This window comes from Mixophyes fleayi, chromosome 12 (genome assembly GCF_038048845.1).
Source record: "Mixophyes fleayi isolate aMixFle1 chromosome 12, aMixFle1.hap1, whole genome shotgun sequence".
Classification (NCBI taxonomy): Eukaryota; Metazoa; Chordata; class Amphibia; order Anura; family Limnodynastidae; genus Mixophyes; species Mixophyes fleayi.
Genome location: NC_134413.1, coordinates 83,543,204 through 83,564,702, shown reverse-complemented (window position 1 = coordinate 83,564,702; position 21,499 = coordinate 83,543,204). Strand labels below are relative to the sequence as shown.

The 21,499-nt window shown below is 44.5% G+C and overlaps 2 protein-coding genes and 2 non-coding genes across 6 annotated transcripts; 2 read left to right on the top strand and 2 right to left on the bottom strand.

Annotated features, from left to right (window-relative positions):
- Nucleotides 1-40: 40 nt before the first annotated feature.
- Nucleotides 41-15,406, top strand: S100A13 (S100 calcium binding protein A13). Of its 3 annotated transcripts, none has more exons than XM_075192401.1 (3): nt 41-138; nt 13,236-13,391; nt 15,186-15,406. In XM_075192401.1, the coding sequence occupies exons 2-3, from the start codon at nt 13,242-13,244 to the stop codon at nt 15,318-15,320; spliced, it is 285 nt and encodes a 94-aa protein (XP_075048502.1). In that variant the 5' UTR covers nt 41-138; nt 13,236-13,241; the 3' UTR covers nt 15,321-15,406. The 3 variants fall into 3 exon arrangements, with proteins under 3 accessions (XP_075048502.1, XP_075048499.1, XP_075048500.1); XM_075192398.1 differs by lacking the exon at nt 41-138 and adding an exon at nt 6,260-6,423; XM_075192399.1 differs by lacking the exon at nt 41-138 and adding an exon at nt 9,964-10,056.
- S100A1 (S100 calcium binding protein A1) lies at nt 813-6,943 on the bottom strand. Its single transcript, XM_075192402.1, has 4 exons — nt 6,735-6,943; nt 4,459-5,381; nt 2,125-2,324; nt 813-1,045 (listed from the first exon to the last, which is right to left on the bottom strand). The coding sequence occupies exons 3-4, from the start codon at nt 2,263-2,265 to the stop codon at nt 902-904; spliced, it is 285 nt and encodes a 94-aa protein (XP_075048503.1). The 5' UTR covers nt 2,266-2,324; nt 4,459-5,381; nt 6,735-6,943; the 3' UTR covers nt 813-901.
- LOC142109462 (U1 spliceosomal RNA) lies at nt 14,534-14,696 on the top strand. The gene has a single exon (XR_012680384.1). It is a non-coding gene; the product is annotated as a U1 spliceosomal RNA (small nuclear RNA).
- Nucleotides 15,407-20,917: 5,511 nt separating the features above from the next.
- LOC142109461 (U1 spliceosomal RNA) lies at nt 20,918-21,080 on the bottom strand. The gene has a single exon (XR_012680382.1). It is a non-coding gene; the product is annotated as a U1 spliceosomal RNA (small nuclear RNA).
- Nucleotides 21,081-21,499: the final 419 nt, after the last annotated feature.

Sequence of the window (21,499 nt, the reverse complement as noted above, 5' to 3'; positions counted from 1 at the left end):
ACTAATCTGTATTAAAAGATGTCGCCTCTCTGCAGTATCCATATTGATTGATCCCATGTTAATGTGCATTACATAGCAGAGAGATTGATGGACAAAGAGATCCAACTGTTCATGTGAGTGACATAGGTCATATATTCGGTAAGTGACCATTATACAATAAGAAATGTCACATTGGAGAAATATCTGTACAGTAACAGAACCTTGTGTACCAGCGGAGACTTCTGTTTGTGTTATATACTACAATATCAATGTTGTAAGAAGTACGTTGGGGCTATCATGGTTACAAAGCCCTATTGAAACCCCAAAGACAAACTGTAAACTTTATTCTGTATTTATTGTTATATAATATGGGGAGGAGGATTATTTGACTTTTTGGCAATTTTTATCAGGTTCTAAAATGCAGCTTATGAAAAATGCTGAAAATGCACCGCGTATTCTGTGCATTGAGGGGTGTCAGGAGCTACGTCAGTCAGCGAACGCCCAGCAAAAATGTACTGGATCATAATAAATTAATCGTTCTAAGCATCTGATGGTTTGTATCTTTTGTACAACCATTTTCTCAGTATTTAATTAATTAGTTCATCTTTGATGCTCTAAACCCTTCGACGATACCATCGTGATAAAGTGAGTTTAGGGTGAGTAGGGAGGACCATCTTATAATTTAATCTTAGGTACTTTACATTGACCGTGCTAATTCTGCACCCCAATTTTAATTTCTCACACCAATATCACCCGTGAGATTTGCAGATTGGCTTTAATATCTTTCATCGGGAAACATTTTCATTCATTGACAAAAAGCCACAATACCCGTAATAGACACACTGGAACATAATGTTTAATTCTTTGTTTAATCAGACAAAATCGTGGTTCCAAATAATACAAGAAGTGGTCACCGGTGACTTCAGCTGCTCTCGCAGAAGAAGGTGTTACAGGCCACCGTCAACGAGGCCACCAGAATGACAAACTCCTGGAAGTCCACCTCTCCGTCCCCATTCTCATCCAGGTCCTTCATGATCTTGTCCACAGATGAAGCATCTTTCTGGGTCTGTCAATGGAAGTTAGAGGATTACAAGACAACATTGGGGTGACCTTCATTATCCACCTTATCAGAGAACAGCTCAAATCTTCCTACTGAGCCATAAACTTTCCTACAAACAGGACTGTGGGTAGATACACTTACACCCCTGGATATAACCAGAGCAATACTGAAATTATTATAGAGGAGACAGAGCAAACCTTCATCCATATTCTAAACTGTACTCAAAAAATGCCATTTAGAATCTGATTTGGGATAGGGGTAACCAGACCTATTTGCTGAGCATTGAAGTTAATAAACATCCACAAGTGTGTCCCGAGTGAAAGGAATCATGTTGGAAAGGATTCATAAAACCCAATTAGAAAGTGGACATAAAGGGGAACGCCACTCAAAAACTAGTTTTCCTAATTAAAATAATTATACCGGCTTCTTCAATTTACTACAATAACAGACGATGCGTGAAATCGCACTCTCAACCTGAAATTACCCGTTGAACACTCAAAGACACTCTGTTGCTGCAATTTGACAAAAATAATAATATATATATATATATATTTTATATTTATATATCCATGAAAACAAACTGTGGACGACAGTGATTGCTTCTCCTTAGCAACATCTGTTAACATGAAGGCAGCTTTCCACAAGCTATCTGTCAAATGGCAGCAACAGTATGTTTCTCTGTCTTCAAGAGACAATTTGGGGCAAAAGTTCTATTTTAAGTATCGGTATTCCAGCAAGTTGTATACAGCCTACATACATACAGACTTCCTATATCCCTTGATCTAAAGGTCTAATTAGAATAAACTAATACAACAATTTTACTGCATTTTCCACACAACTTTTTCCATACAACTTTAAGATCATTTACAATCACCCAACACTGAATATAATTTTAGCGCTTTGCCGCTCTATTATTCGGGATCACAAGGGTGTCTCGTTCTGGGACCCTAACAGTGATGATTCATGATAACATTCATATTTCCCAGAATCCCACATGGGGTCCTGACCCACAATTTAGGCACCAAAAGCTTTAGATGACTGATCCTACTGACATGTGGCCCATGTTCATCCGAGTGGTATCTCACCTCTAGATACTCTCCGAGCTCGTTCTGTAGTAGGTCCTTCAGCTCCTTCCTGCTGAGCTTCTGCTTGTCACCCTCCCGGGCTGAGTACGTATGGAAGACGGAGATCAGTGTTTCCATAGCTCCTTCCAACTGGGAAGACATCTCTAGATATTTCGGTCGATAGGCAACAATGTTCGGGATCTTAAGCTGTTGTTTGATATCTAGAAGTAAATAGATAAAAAGGACAAAAAAGTCCACAAATAATTGATTGAATAACTACTGAGCTACATAAAGATATAATAGATGTGTAGATTATTATAGGAATGTCTCGGTATAAGGAGGTGGGATAGAGACCGGATTGTCTCGGTATAAGAAGGAGGGATAGAGATGGGAATGTCTCAGTATAAGAAGGAGGGATAGAGACCGGATTGTCTCGGTATAAGATGGTGGGATAGAGACGGGAATGTCTCGTTATAAGAAGACGGGATAGAGCCTGGAATGTCTCGGTATAAGAAGACGGGATAGAGCCCGGAATGTCTCGTTATAAGTAGACGGGATAGAGATGGGAATGTCTGGGAATAAGAAAGTAGGATAGAGATGGGAATGTCTCAGTATAAGAATTTAGGATAGAGATGGGAATGTCTCAGTATAAGAATTTGGGATAGAGATGGTAATGTCTCGGTATAAGAAGACAGGCTAGAGACCGGAATGTCTCGGAATAAGAAGATGGAATAGAGACCGGAATGTCTCAGTATAAGAAGGTGGGATAGAGATGGGAATGTCTCGGTATAAGAATGAGGGATAGAGATGGGAATGTCTTGGTGTGAGAAGGTGGGATAGAGATGGGAATGTCTCGGTATAAGAAGGTGGGGTAGAGACGGGAATGTCTCAGTATAAGAAGGTGGGATAGAGCCCGGAATGTCTCAGTATAAGAAGGTGGGATAGAGACGGGAATGTCTCGGTATAAGAAGGAGGGATAGAGATGGGAATGTCTCGGTATAAGAAGGATCGGATAGAGATGGTAATGTCTCGGTATAACAAGGTGGGATTGAGATGGGAATGTCTCGGTATAAGAAGGTGGGATAGAGATGGGAATGTCTCGGTATAACAAGGTGGGATTGCGATGGGAACGTCTCTGTATAACAAGGTGTGATTGCGACGGGAACGTCTCGGTATAAGAAGGTTGGATAGAGACGGATATGTCTCAGGATATTAAGGTGGGATTGAGATGGGAACGTCTCGGTATAAGAAGGTGGGATTGAGATGGGAACGTCTCGGTATAAGAAGGTGGGATAGAGACGGATATGTCTCAGGATATTAAGGTGGGATAGAGATGGGAATGTCTCTGTATAATAAGGTGGGAGAGAGACCGGAATGCCTCGGTATAAGAAGGTGGAATAGAGACGGGAATGTTTCGGTATAAGAAGATGGAATAGAGACGGGAATGTTTCGGTATAAGAAGGTGGGATAGAGACTGGAATGTTTCGGTATAAAAAGGTGGGATAGAGATGGGAATGTCTCGGTATAAGAAGGTGGGATAGAGATGGGAATGTCTCGGTATAAGAAGGTGGGATAGAGATGGGAATGTCTCGGTATAAGAAGGTGGGATAGAGATGGGAATGTCTCGGTATAAGAAGGTGAGATAGAGACGGGAATGTTTCGGTATAAGAAGGTGGGATAGAGACGGATATGTCTCAGGATATTAAGGTGGGATAGAGATGGGAATGTCTCGGTATAATAAGGTGGGATAGAGACGGGAATGTCTCGGTATAATAAGGTGGGATAGAGATGGGAATGTCTCGGTATAAGAAGGTGGGATAGAGACGGATATGTCTCAGGATATTAAGGTGGGATAGAGATGGGAATGTCTCGGTATAAGAAGGTAGGATAGAGACGGGGATGTCTGGGTATAATAAGGTGGGATAGAGACGGGGATGTCTGGGTATAATAAGGTGGGATAGAGACGGGAATGTCTCTGTATAAGAAGGTGGGATAGAGACGGGGATGTCTGGGTATAATAAGGTGGGATAGAGATGGGAATGTCTCGGTATAAGAAGGTAGGATAGAGACGGGGATGTTTGGGTATAATAAGGTGGGATAGAGACGGGAATGTCTCGGTATAAGAAGGTGGGATTGAGATGGGAACGTCTCGGTATAATAAGGTGGGATAGAGACGGATATGTCTCTGTATAATAAGGTGGGATAGAGACGGGGATGTCTCTGTATAATAAGGTGGGATAGAGACGGGGATGTCTGGGTATAATAAGGTGGGATAGAGACGGGGATGTCTGGGTATAATAAGGTGGGATAGAGACGGGGATGTCTCAGTAACAATGGTGTAATGAATCATCTTACCATGTATCAGTAATAAGTTGTCTCACCAGCTTGCACCCCGTCTGCGGCAGTGACAGATCCTCCACAAGAGATGGTGTAAACTGGTCACCTGTCGGCTTTTTTAACGCTGGTCTCCTTTTCCTCCCCTCCCTCTGCTGTATCCGTTACATCCCAAACAATGACACCTGTTCCTCTCGGTATCATTGTCCTGATTTGCATAGTATCTCTGGCCCGTCACCCTGGAGACCGCTGAAACCAGATTCCGGACATGTGTATAACAGTCTGGGAGGAGGAACGTTGGGGGTGCTGGTGAAGTCTACAATATATTACAGTTTCTACTGGGGTTCCCTCAACTTCTGTCTGTGTGATGGTGTCCTACAGGTCGCCTTTCTTAGTTCTTGTACTCAGTCATATTAATGCACCATGAATGTTCAGTAAAGGAAATTATCTCGCACCCCAAAATAGTGTCCTCCTGCTGTGTCTATCAGCATGTACCTTCCCATCCCACAGCAGTATCCTCCTGCTGTGTTTGACAGCATGTACCTTCCCATACCACAAGTGTCCTGCTGTGTCTGGCTGCATGTACCTTCCCATACCACAACAGTGTCCTCCTCCTGTGTCTGCCAGTATGTACCTTCCCATACCACAACAGTGTCCTCCTGCTGTGTCTGCCAGATTTCATCAGAAAACATTTTCATGAATTGACAAAAAGTCACAATACCCATATTAGACACTCTGGAACATAATGTTTAATTCTTTGTTTAATCAGACAAAATCGTGGTTCCAAATAATACAAGTGGTCACCAGTCAGCTGCTCTCGTAGACCTTGTTTCAGGGCACCAAAGATGCCACCACCATTAGAAACGTCTTAAAGTCCACCAGACATCTCCATCCTCGTCCAGGTCTATCATCATCTTGTCCACCGATGAAGCATCTTTCTGGGTCTGTCGAAGGTAGAGGATTAAAGACAACATCGGGGTGACCTTCATTATCTACCTCATCAGATAACAGGATATAATCAGAGCAATACTGAACTTATTCTAAAGGAGGCAGAGAAAACCTTCAGCCATATTCTAAACTGTACTCAAAAATGACATTTATAATCTGATTGGGAGATAGGGGTAACCAGACCTTTTTTGCTGAGCATTGAAATTAATAAACGTCCAATGTGTCCCAAGTGAAAGGAATCATGTTGGAAAGGATTCATGAAAACCACTAACAAAGTGGACATAAAGGGTAACGCCACTAAGAAATTAGTTTTAATAATTAAAATAATTATTATATATAATAATGATAATATATATATATATATATATATATATATATATATATATATATATATACTACTAGATTGTAAGCTCCTTGGGACAGTGCCTTGCGATATACTACTAGATTGTAAGCTCCTTGGGACAGTGCCTTGCGATATACTACTAGATTGTAAGCTCCTTGGGACCCCATACTCACACTTTACTACTGGAATATAATCTCCTGTGAACAGGTGTCTCCCATTACCTTCCTAGATTAATATCCTCGGTCCTGGTCTCACATTTCAGCACTAGATTGTAAGCTCCTTGTGTCTGATACAGTGTGTAATGTCACAGACAGTGTTTTGTGTTGTGCCATTAATTTGTAAACTGCCTCCATCTGGGTCACCATACACCTGCTGACAATATCTTTGTTGCTAGTTAGTAAATAATTAATATTTAATCTCACCTACCATGTCTGCTACATAATTAAAGGACACTAATACCCCCTTATCCATAGTCCATAGAGTCTGAAAGGCTCAGGGGCGCCCTCTGCTGGCCGCTGCCCGGTATTGCAGTGAGGGGAAATCCCAGCCATGAGTAAGACATTCCTGCTGTAGCTGAATGAAGAGTCTGCTTTCAGTTCTGCCGCCTCACCCTTCCACAGAGACCCCAAACTTCCTGTTTTCCTCAGGCTAGGAATGTCTTAAAGGTGTATGAGCCTCTCAGAAACACGGATGGTGTAAGTACAGACACGTGGGGGGTGTTAGCAAGCTGAAAAGCCCTTTATATCACCAATAATCCTCCTTATTTACTAATCTGCACCTTTCCTTACATGCACAACGTATCTCTGTCACTGTCCTCTCTACTAACAGGTCCTGTGCTACTTGCAGGGCAGCCTGTATCATTCATATACTGGAAGACCACCTCTGCTGGGATAGCAGCCCATGAACCTACTACCTGCAGGTTTCTGCATTCTCAGATCCCCACCACCACCTGACCTCTCTAATACTCTGCTCCTGATCTTCCCACTTATTTTCTTGTTGCAGTTACCTGGGTTTCATTAATTGATCTTAAAGAAAAGACCTTTCTCATAGGCCGGGGATCTGCCATAGTGATGACAGAGCAGAGCTTGTTGTGGGGGGAGGGGGTTCCTGTTGGAGGATCTGTAGTTTAGGAGCTCCTGCCTAATATCTCTGTGCTCTTGCGGGATATGTAAAGATGGCTCCCACCTTGGTACATGACAGTATACTCAGGTGTGTGGTGAGGTTCTGCCTATGCTGTAACATTAACCCTTACCTGCACACTATGTCAGTGTAAAGTATTAAGCCTGGCATCCAGGTTTATCACTGAGACGCTCATTCAAACACAATAGTTTATTACTTTTATTAACCAACAACGTGACTGCCGCCTGAGGTGAGGGGGGGTGTGTCCCGTCTGACTTTTTAACCTCTGTTAGCAGCGTTACATTCTTGCTATATACAAGGTAGGAGCGAAACATTTATTTAATGATGTAATTTTTTTTTTACCTTCTTGGTATATACGGTACAACCTCTTCCACTATGACAGAGCATCATGGCTGCTGCCAGACAGATTTTCTAACATCTCACCATGGGTCATGTTCTAACCTGATTCTCTATCATCTCACAACAGGTCACATTCTACCACGATTCTCTATCATCTAACAACGGGTCACGTTCTAACCTGATTCTCTAACATCTCACAACGGGTCACGTTCTAACCTGATTCTCTATCATCTCACAACAGGTCACATTCTACCACGATTCTCTATCATCTAACAACGGGTCACGTTCTAACCTGATTCTCTAACATCTCACAGCGGGTCATGTTCTACCCTGATTCTCTATCATCTAACAACAGGTCACATTCTACCACGATTCTCTATCATCTAACAACGGGTCACGTTCTAACCTGATTCTCTAACATCTCACCATGGGTCACGTTCTACCCTGATTCTCTATTATCTCACAACGGGTCACGTTCTACCCTTTTTCTCTATCATCTCACAACGGGTCATGTTCTACCCTGATTCTCTAACATCTCACCACGGGTTACGTTCTACCCTGATTCTCTATCATCTCACCACGGGTTACGTTCTACCCTTATTCTCTATCATCTCACAACGGGTCACGTTCTACCATGATTCTCTAACATCTCACAGCGGGTCACGTTCTAACCTGATTCTCTAACATCTCACCACGGGTCATGTTTTACCCTGATTCTCTAACATCTCACCACGGGTCACGTTCTACCCTGATTCTCTAACATCTCACCACGGGTTACGTTCTACCCTGATTCTCTAACATCTCACCACGGGTTACGTTCTACCCTGATTCTCTATCATCTCACAACGGGTCACGTTCTACCACGATTCTCTATCATCTCACAACGGGTCACGTTCTACCCTTATTCTCTATCATCTCACAACGGGTCACATTCTACCCTGATTCTCTATCATCTCACAAAGGGTCACATTCTACAACGATTCTCTATCATCTCACAACGGGTCACGTTCTACCACGATTCTCTATCATCTCACAACGGGTCACATTCTACCCTGATTCTCTATCATCTCACAATGGGTCACGTTCTACCACGATTCTCTAACATCTCACAACGGGTCACGTTCTACCCTGATTCTCTATCATCTCAAAACGGGTCACGTTCTACCCTGATTCTCTATCATCTCACAACGGGTCACGTTCTACCCTTATTCTCTATCACCTCACAACGGGTCACGTTCTACCCTGATTCTCTATCATCTCAAAACGGGTCACGTTCTACCCTTATTCTCTATCACCTCACAACGGGTCACGTTCTACCCTGATTCTCTTACATCTCACAACGGGTCACGTTCTACCACGATTCTCTAACATCTCACAACAGGTCACGTTCTACCCTGATTCTCTATCATCTCACAACGGGCCACGTTCTACCCTGATTCTCTATCATCTCACAACAGGTCACGTTCTACCCTTATTCTCTATCATCTCACAACGGGTCACGTTCTACCCTTATTCTCTATCACCTCACAACGGGTCACGTTCTACCCTGATTCTCTAACATCTCACAACGGGTCACGTTCTACCACGATTCTCTAACATCTCACAACAGGTCACGTTCTACCCTGATTCTCTATCATCTCACAACGGGTCACGTTCTACCACGATTCTCTATCATCTCACAACGGGTCACGTTCTACCCTGATTTTCTATCATCTCACAACGGGTCACGTTCTACCCTGATTTTCTATCATCTCACAACGGGTCACGTTCTACCACGATTCTCTATCATCTCACAACGGGTCACGTTCTACCCTGATTCTCTAACATCTCACAACGGGTCACGTTCTACCCTGATTTTCTATTATCTCACAACGGGTCACGTTGTACCCTGATTCTCTATCATCTCACAACGGGTCACGTTCTACCACGATTCTCTAACATCTCACAACGGGTCACGTTCTACCCTGATTCTCTAACATCTCACAACGGGTCACGTTCTATCCTGATTCTCTAACATCTCACAACGGGTCACGTTCTACCCTGATTCTCTAACATTTCGCAACGGGTCACGTTCTACCATGATTCTCTATCATCTCACAGCGGGTCACGTTCTACCCTGATTCTCTAACATCTCACAACGGGTCACGTTCTACCCTGATTCTCTATCATCTCACAGCGGGTCACGTTCTACCCTGATTTTCTATCATCTCACAGCGGGTCACGTTCTACCCTGATTCTCTATCATCTCACAACGGGTCACGTTCTACCCTGATTCTCTAACATCTCACAACGGGTCATTGGCAACCTCCAAACTATCACCAACGATTGATCTTCTCTGTCAAAATCCCACCGGACCAGGTGGGAAATCTGGTTGGTTGTTGTTTGGTGTGTGCAGGGTATCATCAGCGGACCAGAAAGGCCGGGGCGTCATTGTTTCTCAGCCATCGAATCGCCAGGTCTGGCCAACCTGCCTAAAATGTGGCTGCCCGGGTGGGGGTGGAACCGGCCGCAGATTGTACCGTGTGGATCCAGCCACTGAGAATGACGTATCATTTATGGCTGATATTATGTGAATGTAGGTGCACAGAGGGGCAGACGTGGGGCGCAAGGTTTGGGGATGACTGGTATGTTAACACGGATTTGAGCCACAGAACAGTGAAGAGTTAATGATGCCCAATACTCAGAGGCGAGTGCTGGGTGCAGTAATAAAGGCTGGTCAGTCCCAGCAGAACACTGGGGGGTTGTTGTGGTGCCAGCACTTGTGGGTGTGGTGATGTTAAGATATCGCGGCCTCTGTGAGTGCAGAGAGATCAGTCTGAGTACAGGAGCCCGGGGTGCAGATCCGTGGGGTAACGTACCCTGATTGTGCTGTTACTGCTCACTACTAATCTGTGTGTCTCTGCTCACTACTAATCTGTGTGTCTCTGCTCACTACTAATCTGTGTGTCTCTGCTCACTACTAATCTGTGTGTCTCTGCTCACTACTAATCTGTGTGTCTCTGCTCACTACTAATCTGTGTGTCTCTGCTCACTACCAATCTGTGTGTCTCTGCTCGCTACTAATCTGTGTGTCTCTGCTCGCTACTAATCTGTGTGTCTCTGCTCGCTACTAATCTGTGTGTCTCTGCTCACTACTAATCTGTGTGTCTCTGCTCACTACTAATCTGTGTGTCTCTGCTCACTACTAATCTGTGTGTCTCTGCTCACTACTAATCTGTGTGTCTCTGCTCACTACTAATCTGTGTGTCTCTGCTCACTACTAATCTGTGTGTCTCTGCTCACTACTAATCTGTGTGTCTCTGCTCACTACCAATCTGTGTGTCTCTGCTCCCTAATAATCTGTGTCTCTGCTCACTACTAATCTGTGTGTCTCTGCTCACTACCAATCTGTGTGTCTCTGCTCCCTACTAATCTGTGTCTCTGCTCACTACTAATCTGTGTGTCTCTGCTCACTACTAATCTGTGTGTCTCTGCTCACTACCAATCTGTGTGTCTCTGCTCGCTACTAATCTGTGTGTCTCTGCTCGCTACTAATCTGTGTGTCTCTGCTCACTACTAATCTGTGTGTCTCTGCTCGCTACTAATCTGTGTGTCTCTGCTCGCTACTAATCTGTGTGTCTCTGCTCGCTACTAATCTGTGTGTCTCTGCTCGCTACTAATCTGTGTGTCTCTGCTCGCTACTAATCTGTGTGTCTCTGCTCCCTACTAATCTGTGTGTCTCTGCTCACTACCAATCTGTGTGTCTCTGCTCACTACTAATCTGTGTGTCTCTGCTCGCTACTAATCTGTGTGTCTCTGCTCGCTACTAATCTGTGTGTCTCTGCTCGCTACTAATCTGTGTGTCTCTGCTCCCTACTAATCTGTGTGTCTCTGCTCGCTACTAATCTGTGTGTCTCTGCTCACTACTAATCTGTGTGTCTCTGCTCGCTACTAATCTGTGTGTCTCTGCTCACTACTAATCTGTGTGTCTCTGCTTGCTACTAATCTGTGTGTCTCTGCTCCCTACTAATCTGTGTGTCTCTGCTCACTACTAATCTGTGTGTCTCTGCTCGCTACTAATCTGTGTGTCTCTGCTCACTACTAATCTGTGTGTCTCTGCTCGCTACTAATCTGTGTGTCTCTGCTCGCTACTAATCTGTGTGTCTCTGCTCGCTACTAATCTGTGTGTCTCTGCTCCCTACTAATCTGTGTGTCTCTGCTCACTACTAATCTGTGTGTCTCTGCTCGCTACTAATCTGTGTGTCTCTGCTCACTACTAATCTGTGTGTCTCTGCTCGCTACTAATCTGTGTGTCTCTGCTCACTACTAATCTGTGTGTCTCTGCTCACTACTAATCTGTGTGTCTCTGCTCACTATTAGTATGTGCCTCATTGCTCAATATTACTCTGTGTCACTCTATTACTTCGTGTCACTTTGCTCACTGTTACTCCGTCTCTCTCTCCTCACTATTACTCTGTGTCTCTTTCCTCACTATTACTCCGTCTCTCTTTGCTCACTATTACTCTGTCTCTCTCTGCTCACTATTACTGTCTTTCTCTGTTCACTATTACTCGGTCTCTGTCTGCTCGCTATTACTCTGTCTCTCTCTGCTCACTATTACTGTCTGCTCACTATTAATGTCTCTGCTCACTATTACTGTCTCAGCTCACCAGTGGCGGATCGAGGGGGGGGGGGGGCGATCCGTGCAATCGCCCCCCCCTAGCAGGGACTTGCTGCCGACGGCTGCACAGTATGTGCAGCCGCCGGCAGCCTTTGATGTAAAAACGGGGCGGGGCCTAAATCGCCCGGGGTATAACAATTTTCTAGATCCGCCCCTGCTGCTCACTGTTACTGTATCTGCTCACTATTACTGTCTCTGCTCACTATTACTGTCTCTGCTCACTATTACTGTCTCTTCTCACTATTACTGTCTCTGCTCACTATTACTGTCTCTGCTCACTATTACTGTCTCTGCTCACTATTACTGTCTGCTCACTATTACTGTCTCTGCTCACTATTACTGTCTCTTCTCACTATTACTGTCTCTGCTCACTATTACTGTCTCTGCTCACTATTACGTTCTTTCTCTGTTCACTATTACTCGGTCTCTGTCTGCTCACTATTACTCTGTCTGTTCACTATTACTCCGCCTCTCTGCTCACTATTACTCTGTCTCTGCTCATTATTACTGTCTCTGCTCACTATTACTGTCCGCTCACTATTAATGTCTCTGCCCACTATTACTGTCTCTGCTCACTATTACTGTCTCTGCTCACTATTACTGTCTCTGCTCACTATTACTGTCTCTGCTCACTATTTCTGTCTCTGCTCACCAGTGGCGGATCCAGGGGGGGGGGGGGGGGGCGATCGGGGCAATCGCCCCCTCTAGCAGGGACTTGCTGCCGACGGCTGCACAGTATGTGCAGGTCCGTTTGGCAGTGACAGTGTGCTGCCTGGCTGCTATGATTGTGTTTTAAACACACTGTCACTGCCGAGCGGACCTGCACATACTGTGCAGCCGTCGGCAGCCTTTGATGTAAAAAGGGGGCGGGGCCTAAATCGCCTGGGATATAACAATTTTCTAGATCCGCCCCTGCTGCTCACTGTTACTGTCTCTGCTCACTATTACTCTGTCTCTGCTCACTGTTACTGTCTCTGCTCACTATTACTCTGTCTCTGCTCACTGTTACTGTCTCTGCTCACTGTTACTGTCTCTGCTCACTGTTACTGTCTCTGCTCACTGTTACTGTCTCTGCTCACTGTTACTGTCTCTGCTCACTATTACTCTGTCTCTGCTCACTGTTACTGTCTCTGCTCACTATTACTGTCTTTCTCTGCTCACTATTACTGTCTTTCTCTGCTCACTATTACACTGTCTTTCTCTGCTCACTATTACACTGTCTCTCTCTGCTCACTATTAGTATGTGCCTCATTGCTCACTGTTACCCTGTGTCACTCTGCTCACTATTACACTGAGTACCCTCTATTACTCTATGCTTACTTCTCTGTGCCCTTTTATTAATCTCTCTCATCCTGCTCTCTTCCACAGCTTAAAATGGCGGCTGCACAGACTGATGTGGAACGAGCCCTTGTGACAATCGTGAAATGTTTCTTTGACCATGCAGCTGAGGAGGGCAAGAAGGATACCCTGAGTAGGGAGGAATTTAACAAACTGGTCTCCGCTGAGCTCCCGCACCTGAAGAAGGTGAGTTCCCGATACGTTTACCCCGGGACACGCCCCTGCCACACCCACTATAGTATCGCATACATTAACCTAGGACACGCCTCCTGCCACTCCCGCTATTGATAGTGTTGCTGATTGTTACAAAGTCACTGAATCCCCAGCTGGGCCGGCACAGTGTAAGGATTTCCCTGTTTCAGCACTCGGGGCAAATATTGGATCACTTATTGGACACAAACGGGGAAGTTTGATAACATTCCTAGGGCCAGTCAGTAGATCCTGAGCAGGTCTCTTATTGTGTGTTAGGATTTATAATAGGAAGTTTTCACCATTATAATCTCCTAACTGAAATTAAAGTACCGGTAACCAAACAAACAGGGCCTGGTTCATTAAGGAAAGGAAGTCCAAAAAATAGTAAGTCTTCTTCTGGACAAACCATGTTACAATACAAGGGGTGCAAATTAGTTCATTATTTTGCACATAAGATAAACACTGGCTGTTTATTCATGTAGCGCACAAATACCTGATAGCTTTATTTTTACAATGAAATTTAAAGTTGATCATACCCCAACTATAAATCTGCCATTACATTTTAAATTTACCTCCCCCTCCAATGTAACATGGTTTTACCAAGGTGCAAAGTTACTCATTTTTTTTGTCTTTACTTTTCTTAATGAATCAGGCCTCAAATATTTCCATGTAACACCCCCTGCCCCTTAATGCCCTGGCCCCGGGGGCAGGGGGGGGGGGGGGTATCTAGCTGCAGGGTCCCCCCCAGGGAGCACTGCTGGGGTACAAGAGCTGACATTTTCTGGGCATGCAGCGTAGTAGTGCACTACACATAGACAACCACTAGATGGCAGCACAGTGCTGTACTGTCTATTCCTCTTCATAGGCAGAGGAGAAATGCAACTGACTTTGGATGACAACATCGTATGCAAATATATCTGCTGCAGTGCACCCTGGGAGCGCTAGTGCGCATAGTTTGAAGGTTGAGGTGTTTTAGAAATAGGGTGTAGATCACTCTCCCGTTCCCTTGTGTAGAGATGGTGGCTCCCCCTCTTGTTGCCCGCAGTTGGGAGATAAACTGTGCCGCATCCGGAAACCTCCTTAACCTTAAAGGGCTGTGCCCGAGCAGGGGGCCGGCCAGAGGACTAGTCCAACTCATACTTACCTGGCAGGGGAGATACCATGATCATGAAGGTGGTTCTCCCAGGGCGAGGCTCATCCATTGCACTCCGGGTGTGCTGACCCCTGCGATTTCCCCAAATGCGGGAAACTCGACTGCATAATTTGTGGTAGTGGGGGACTGCGTCCGCGCTTCCCCTGATCTCTCTGGTCAATGTCAGATTACTATGTGACTGCGCCATAGACAGGACATACATGGCGCATTCAGGGGTGCCTGATGCCCTGCACCAGGACTGTGAGTGTCCCCATCTTTCTCACTAGTCGCTATCTCTTTACTTTCTCCTTTGCATGATTTAATTGTATTGTAGACAATTCCAGATTTGTATTTTTCTTTGCTTGTCATCTGTCCCTGTGCAGTCAGCCATTTTGTTGTGGACAGACACGGGGTCTATGGCTGCCTGATCGTCCTGTGGTTGGCAGATCCACTCTGTGTGCTATTTTCAGGGTACAGGTCTAGCAGTTAACTCTTTATTAGCCGACAGGGTGGGCCCCTATACAGTAAGCATAACACATTGCCCCCTAGTGGCAGAGCTCTGAACAGCACATTGGATTCTTTAGAGACATTGTCTCCTGTCCTGCTATGTCCGTAACATGACATTGGGACCTCTAACATGACTTTCTATCTCCTAGGACGTGTCTGCGGAGGAGAAGATGGAGAAACTGGACATTAACCAGGATAAGGAGATGAAGTTTAAAGAGTACTGGAGGCTAATTGGAGAGAGGGCAAAGCAAATTAAGGAAGAGGTCAAGGCCAAGAAGAAGTGACGCCCACTGTGACCCCAAGAGGGCGAGGGTCAACTTGGGATAAAGTATGGTCAATTTTTTATGATAATAAAAAGCTGTCTTTTGTGCGTGATGTCTTCATTATGTGGTAGGGTGATATGGTTCCTACAATATAATAATAATTAGAGTCTGGACTGGTGTAACTGCAGATGCTCAGGTAGCAATGGATCAAGCAAATCTACTTTGGGGCTGTGATTGATGCGCAAGTTTTAGATGTTCTGCTGCCATTTAGCGCTTGTGGCTTTATCTTATTAAACCCAGGGTGGAGATAGAGTCCCCAGAGAAGTGTGGACATGGTGGGTATGGAACGCGGAGAGAGGGTGGGACGAGAAGGCACTGATGGGAGGAGATGTTATGATGTATGGATTACATTTTGGAGGTGAAGTGGGTAACAAAGTCGTGAGTGAGGAGGTTGGAGTTGAAGGTGGCAACGGGGTAGGAGGACTGGGAGGCAGTGAGAGCCTTGTAGTAGGACTGTTTAGAGCGTGAAGAACTGTAAGAGGAGAGGATGAACTTGAAGTGACTGAGATCCGCATGATGGCGCCACTTTCTCGTGCGCTGGGAGTGTTTTTGAAGATCGTGGGTAAGCTTGGAGGGCCAAGGTTGAGGCGGGGGCTGATGAAGGTTAATAGCGGCATCTTCGGCGACAGAGTCAAGGGAAAAGGTAAGGATGTGATGGTAAAAGGAGATCGTTTAATGGGGGCAAGAAAGGGTGGTGACGGGGAGGAGGAGCGAGACCGATTAGGAGGAAAAAATGTTGGGATCAATAGCGCCCAAGCTGCAGCTGGTGAGAGCAACTTTAGGGAGGGTGAGGAGTCTACGTGCAGGTTTTATACATATCCTGCAGTGTTAAGCCTAAATACGTCCATATTGTACTAAAGGCAGGTTGCGCTCAGAAGGGGTGCCTTGAGTAATCTGGCCAATAGTGTTTAGTTCTTTGTTTGATCAGAGAAAAGAATGGATCCACGATACCACAAGTGCTCACTGATGACTTCTGCTGCTCACACACTCATCTCGATCATCAAACTCCTGAATGTCCACCTGTACATCTACATACTTTCACAGGTGAAGCATCTTTATGGCTCTGTCAATGGAAGGTGGACTGTTAGAAGACAATATCGGGGTGACCTTCATTAAGCACCTCTTCAGATTAGGGCTCAAAACTGCCTACTGGACAGAATCTTTACTACCAACAGGACCATGGTTAGATACACGGGAGAGAAAAGATGTTGGACCCCACGGTTAAGTTACCAGTTGAAAATAAAATAGAAATAGAAATACATCTCTATTTTGAGATACAACCAGATACTGAATGTCACGAACGCCCCGGCCTGTCCCAGGTACAGCAATCTGAACAGATGGCCGTGACTGGCGTCACCTTAGTCACTTAGCAATGAATACACCTTTTCTGCCACCACAAAGGATTTATTATGGTGCCCTTATGTTCACCAGAACCACTTATTAATGTCTCACACTTAAATCACATACACCTGTAGCATGAGCCTCCCTGGACTTCGTAAATTCACAAAGAATCACGGAGAGTACGCTAGATTAAATATGTTTAATCTGAAAAATGTTTCCAAGGCTTATTTATAAAAATGAATAACAAAGACATACAGTATATTGCACAAAGGAGTTTCAGAAAATAAAATAGGAAATAAAATCAGAGTACTACTTATGAGGTAGACGTGCTGTGTGTGTGGGAACGTGTTTGAAAAAGATGGGACATCTCAGTCTTGATAGACCCCTCATGAAATGCACAATTTGATGTCTAAGGTAGAAGATTTTAAACCCTTCTTACAGGCTTTTCACCCCCCCCACCTTAGGAATTTTATTGTTCACCTACGTTAGATGGATGCCCAAAATGACACAGAGTTTTCCCCCCAAAAGTAAATTATCTATCACTAAGATACATGTCCGGGCAGCTCAGAGAGTCTCACCTCTGCTCTTTCTGCCTGGCTAAGTCCTCTGAAATACACAAACTACTCCCAGATCTGTCTCTGGACCTGGATACTTTCAAAAGACCATTGACACTTGCCTAGGTCAGACTTAGGTCATCTAACAAAATACACTATGGAAGGTTACATAAAATATTCACAGTAGACATAGATTCAACAGAAGATAACGGTAAGTCATTAAATATACTACATTTCGTCACACTGAAGTTATACAAAGCCAAAGTAAATCTTAAATTTTTTTCTAAACTACTCCCAATACTACGTTTACCATCTGGTTGGGTGATAAGGGTAATTGTTGGCCATTCATAATAATAAATGTCCCCAAGTGAATGGAATGTTTGGGATTCATAATAAACACTCAGAAAGTGGATTTAAAGGGTTGCATCACTCACAAATTAATATTTCTAATTTGTCATGAGCCGTGGCGGTACGTCGTATCCTGGCGCGATCTAGCAGCCGGGCGTGTGCATTGGTTACAATGTACTGTTATTTTTCCCTGGGCTTATCTTTGTGGCATAGAGTAGGAGGGTGTAGGGACATCCTCCAACACCAGGGGGAGCTCTCCTATTATTTAAATTGGTTAATTTATATATTTATACATGTTCCTGGTTTATGTTATTATCTATGCCAGTTCTAAGCTAGTAAATTAATTAGCAGCCTTCTGAGGCTGATTGTCAGCCCTGTCCTCCTCTTTTCTGATTGGCCCATCAAAGTATTTAAGGCCGGGAGGGCTCAGCCTCATTGCCGGTTATAGTGTCCAGTTTCCTGTTAGCGAACCTGCTCCTGTGCTGTGTTTGGATTGATTTCTGTGTATGGCATCTGCCTGTTTCCTGGATTTTGATACTTGCTTGTTGCCCTGATCTTCTACCTGTACCCGGACGCTGAACCATTGCCTGTGACCTTCCCTATCAGTATCGGTAAGCATGAAAACAAACTGGACTACACTGATTCCCTGGTAACAAATGTTACTAAAGTAACTCCTTTTCTTGCAAACTTATCTGTCAAGGGTAGCAACAGCATGTTTTTGTGTCTTCAACAGGCAATTTGAGGCAAATCTTGTATTTTAAGTATAGGAGTAATTCCAATAAGTTGTAGTACTCAGTCTAACTAATTTACTTAGGCAAGAACATTTTTGAGTGGATTTACCCTTTAAGCATTAATTGTATTTGACATTATCCAAGGGTATGTGGATAGTGCCAAATATCTATATTTCTGGCTGCATCCATAACGCACATACTGTATAATGCATATTATATACTGCTTATATCGCTGGTATATAGCAGTCGAAAATATTCATACTTAAAATGATGATTTCTGCATTATATAAATAGACACCGGGGGGTAAATGTATCAAGCTGAGAGTTCTCCGGCGGGTTTGAAAAGTGGAGATGTTGCCTATCGCAACCAATTGGATTCTAGCTGTAACTTTGTAGAATGTACTAAATAAATTATAGCTAGAATCTGATTGGTTTTTCAAACTCGCCAAAAAACTCTCAGCTTGATACATTTGCCCCCAGAACTATTATAGAGATGGACTTTGTACACTGGGTTAAAGTTACTTTATTTTTGCACCGAAAATCTTCCCTTTCAGAGTGTTATTTTCACAAAATACAGATTTCCTATATCCTTTTATCTAAAGGTCTAATCAGCATAAATACTGCGATATTACTGCATCTGTTTCAAACCACTTTCAGATAATTTACAATCATCCAGCACTGAATATAATATTACACTGCACTGCTCAACCCTCCAGGTCCCCAAGTGCAAATGTGCCGTGTCCTGGGACCCCTAAAGACGTGGTTCAAAATACAATATATAGGATACCTGACACTATGGGGACCCCAAAATCAAGGGAATAGCTACCATAGGTGTAAGGGTACAGCAGCTATGGGACCCACCTTCCCCGACAAAGTACCAGGTGTATGTATGGTATATTGTCCCATGTTGTTCATCATTGGGCTGTACATAGGGGCTCACAAATGTCTAGTTAAGCACAAAATGGTTCCCAAAACCAATCTTGGGGTCCTGACCCACGATTTTGACAACATGAAATTAGATGACTGACAATCTAAATACCCTAAATGACCTACTGTCCCCACGTTCATACAAGTGGTATCTCTAACCCCACCCCACACACACTCTCCATCTGAGCGGCAGCGTTGCTATTCAGCTCTGTCATATAATGCTCATAGGTCAGTACCTCTGAACTACCACAGGTGGCGCTGCTATTCAGCTCTGTCATATAATGCTCATAGGTCAGTACCTCTGAACTACCATAGGTGGCGCTGCTATTCAGTTCTCATATAATACTCATAGGTCAGTACCTCTGAACTACCATAGGTGGCGCTGCTATTCAGTTCTCATATAATACTCATAGGTCAGTACCTCTGAACTACCACAGGTGGTGCTGCTATTCAGTTCTCTCATGTAATACTCATGAGTCAGTACCTCTAAACTACCACAGGTGGTGCTGCTATACAGCTCTCCCCTGTAATACTCATGATTCAGTACCTCTGAACTACCACAGGTGGCGCTGCTATTCAGTTCTCATATAATACTCATAGGTCAGTACCTCTGAACTACCACAGGTGGCGCTGCTATTCAGTTCTCTCATGTAATACTCATGAGTCAGTACCTCTAAACCACCACAGGTGGCGCTGCTATTCAGTTCTCATGTAATACTCATGGGTCAGTACCTCTAATCTACCACAGGTTGTGCTGCTATTCAGTTCTTTCATGTAATACTCATGGGTCAGTACCTCTGAACTACCACAGGTGGCGCTGCTATTCAGTTCTCATATAATACTCATAGGTCAGTACCACTGAACTACCATAGGTGGCGCTGCTATTCAGTTCTCATATAATACTCATAGGTCAGTACCTCTGAACTACCATAGGTGGCGCTGCTATTCAGTTCTCTCATGTAATACTCATGAGTCAGTACCTCTGAACTACCATAGGTGGCGCTGCTATTCAGTTCTCATGTAATACTCATAGGTCAGTACCTCTGAACTACCACAGGTGGCGCTGCTATTCAGTTCTCTCATGTAATACTCATGAGTCAGTACCTCTGAACCACCACAGGTGGCGCTGCTATTCAGCTCTCCCCTGTAATACTCATGATTCAGTACCTCTGAACCACCACAGGTGGCGCTGCTATACAGCTCTCCCCTGTAATACTCATGATTCAGTACCTCTGAACCACCACAGGTGGCGCTGCTGTACTTAGACATATGCACTGGGTGGATCTGATTGGACTAGACCTAGATTGCCATGACACATTCTCCTAGTATATTCCCACTTTCCCCGTCAGCTCAGGACACACTGCTGAGTGCTATATACTATAGTTCTGTTTACTCCGCCATTTATAGGGAGAGATGTATCAAACCTCCAAGAGAATTACAATGGGAGAGTTGCCCATAACAACCAATCACAAATAAGTTTGGATCTTTCTAATTTGCTAATATATATGTAATCTGTAAAATAAACCCACAAGTCTACAAAGCACCTTTGTGTCTACAACAAAATGGCTGCTTACCTCACAACAAGCTACATGAAGATGAGTAGTAACTCATTACAATATCTATACATTAATTATAATCTAATCTTCACCCCACTGACCAGGGGAAGCGCGGACGCAGTCCCCCACTACCACAAATTATGCAGTCGAGTTTCCCGCATTTGGGGAAATCGCAGGGGTCAGCACACCCGGAGTGCAATGGATGAGCCTCGCCCTGGGAGAACCACCTTCATGATCATGGTATCTCCCCTGCCAGGTAAGTATGAGTTGGACTAGTCCTCTGGCCGGCCCCCTGCTCGGGCACAGCCCTTTAAGGTTAAGGAGGTTTCCTGATGCGGCACAGTTTACCTCCCAACTGCGGGCAGCAAGGGGGGGGGGGGCACCATCTCTACACAAGGGAACGGGAGAGTGATCTACACCCTATTTCTAAAATACCTCAACCATCAATCTATGCGCACTAGCGCTCCCAGGGTGCACTGCAGCAGATATATTTGCATACAATGTTGTCATCCAAACTCAGTTGCATTTCTCCTCTGCCTATGAAGAGGAATAGACAGTACAGCACTGTGCTGCCATCTAGTGGTTGTCTATGTGTAGTGCACTACTACGCTGCATGCCCAGAAAATGTCAGCTCTTGTACCCCAGCAGTGCTCCCTGGGGGGACCCTGCAGCTAGGATACCCC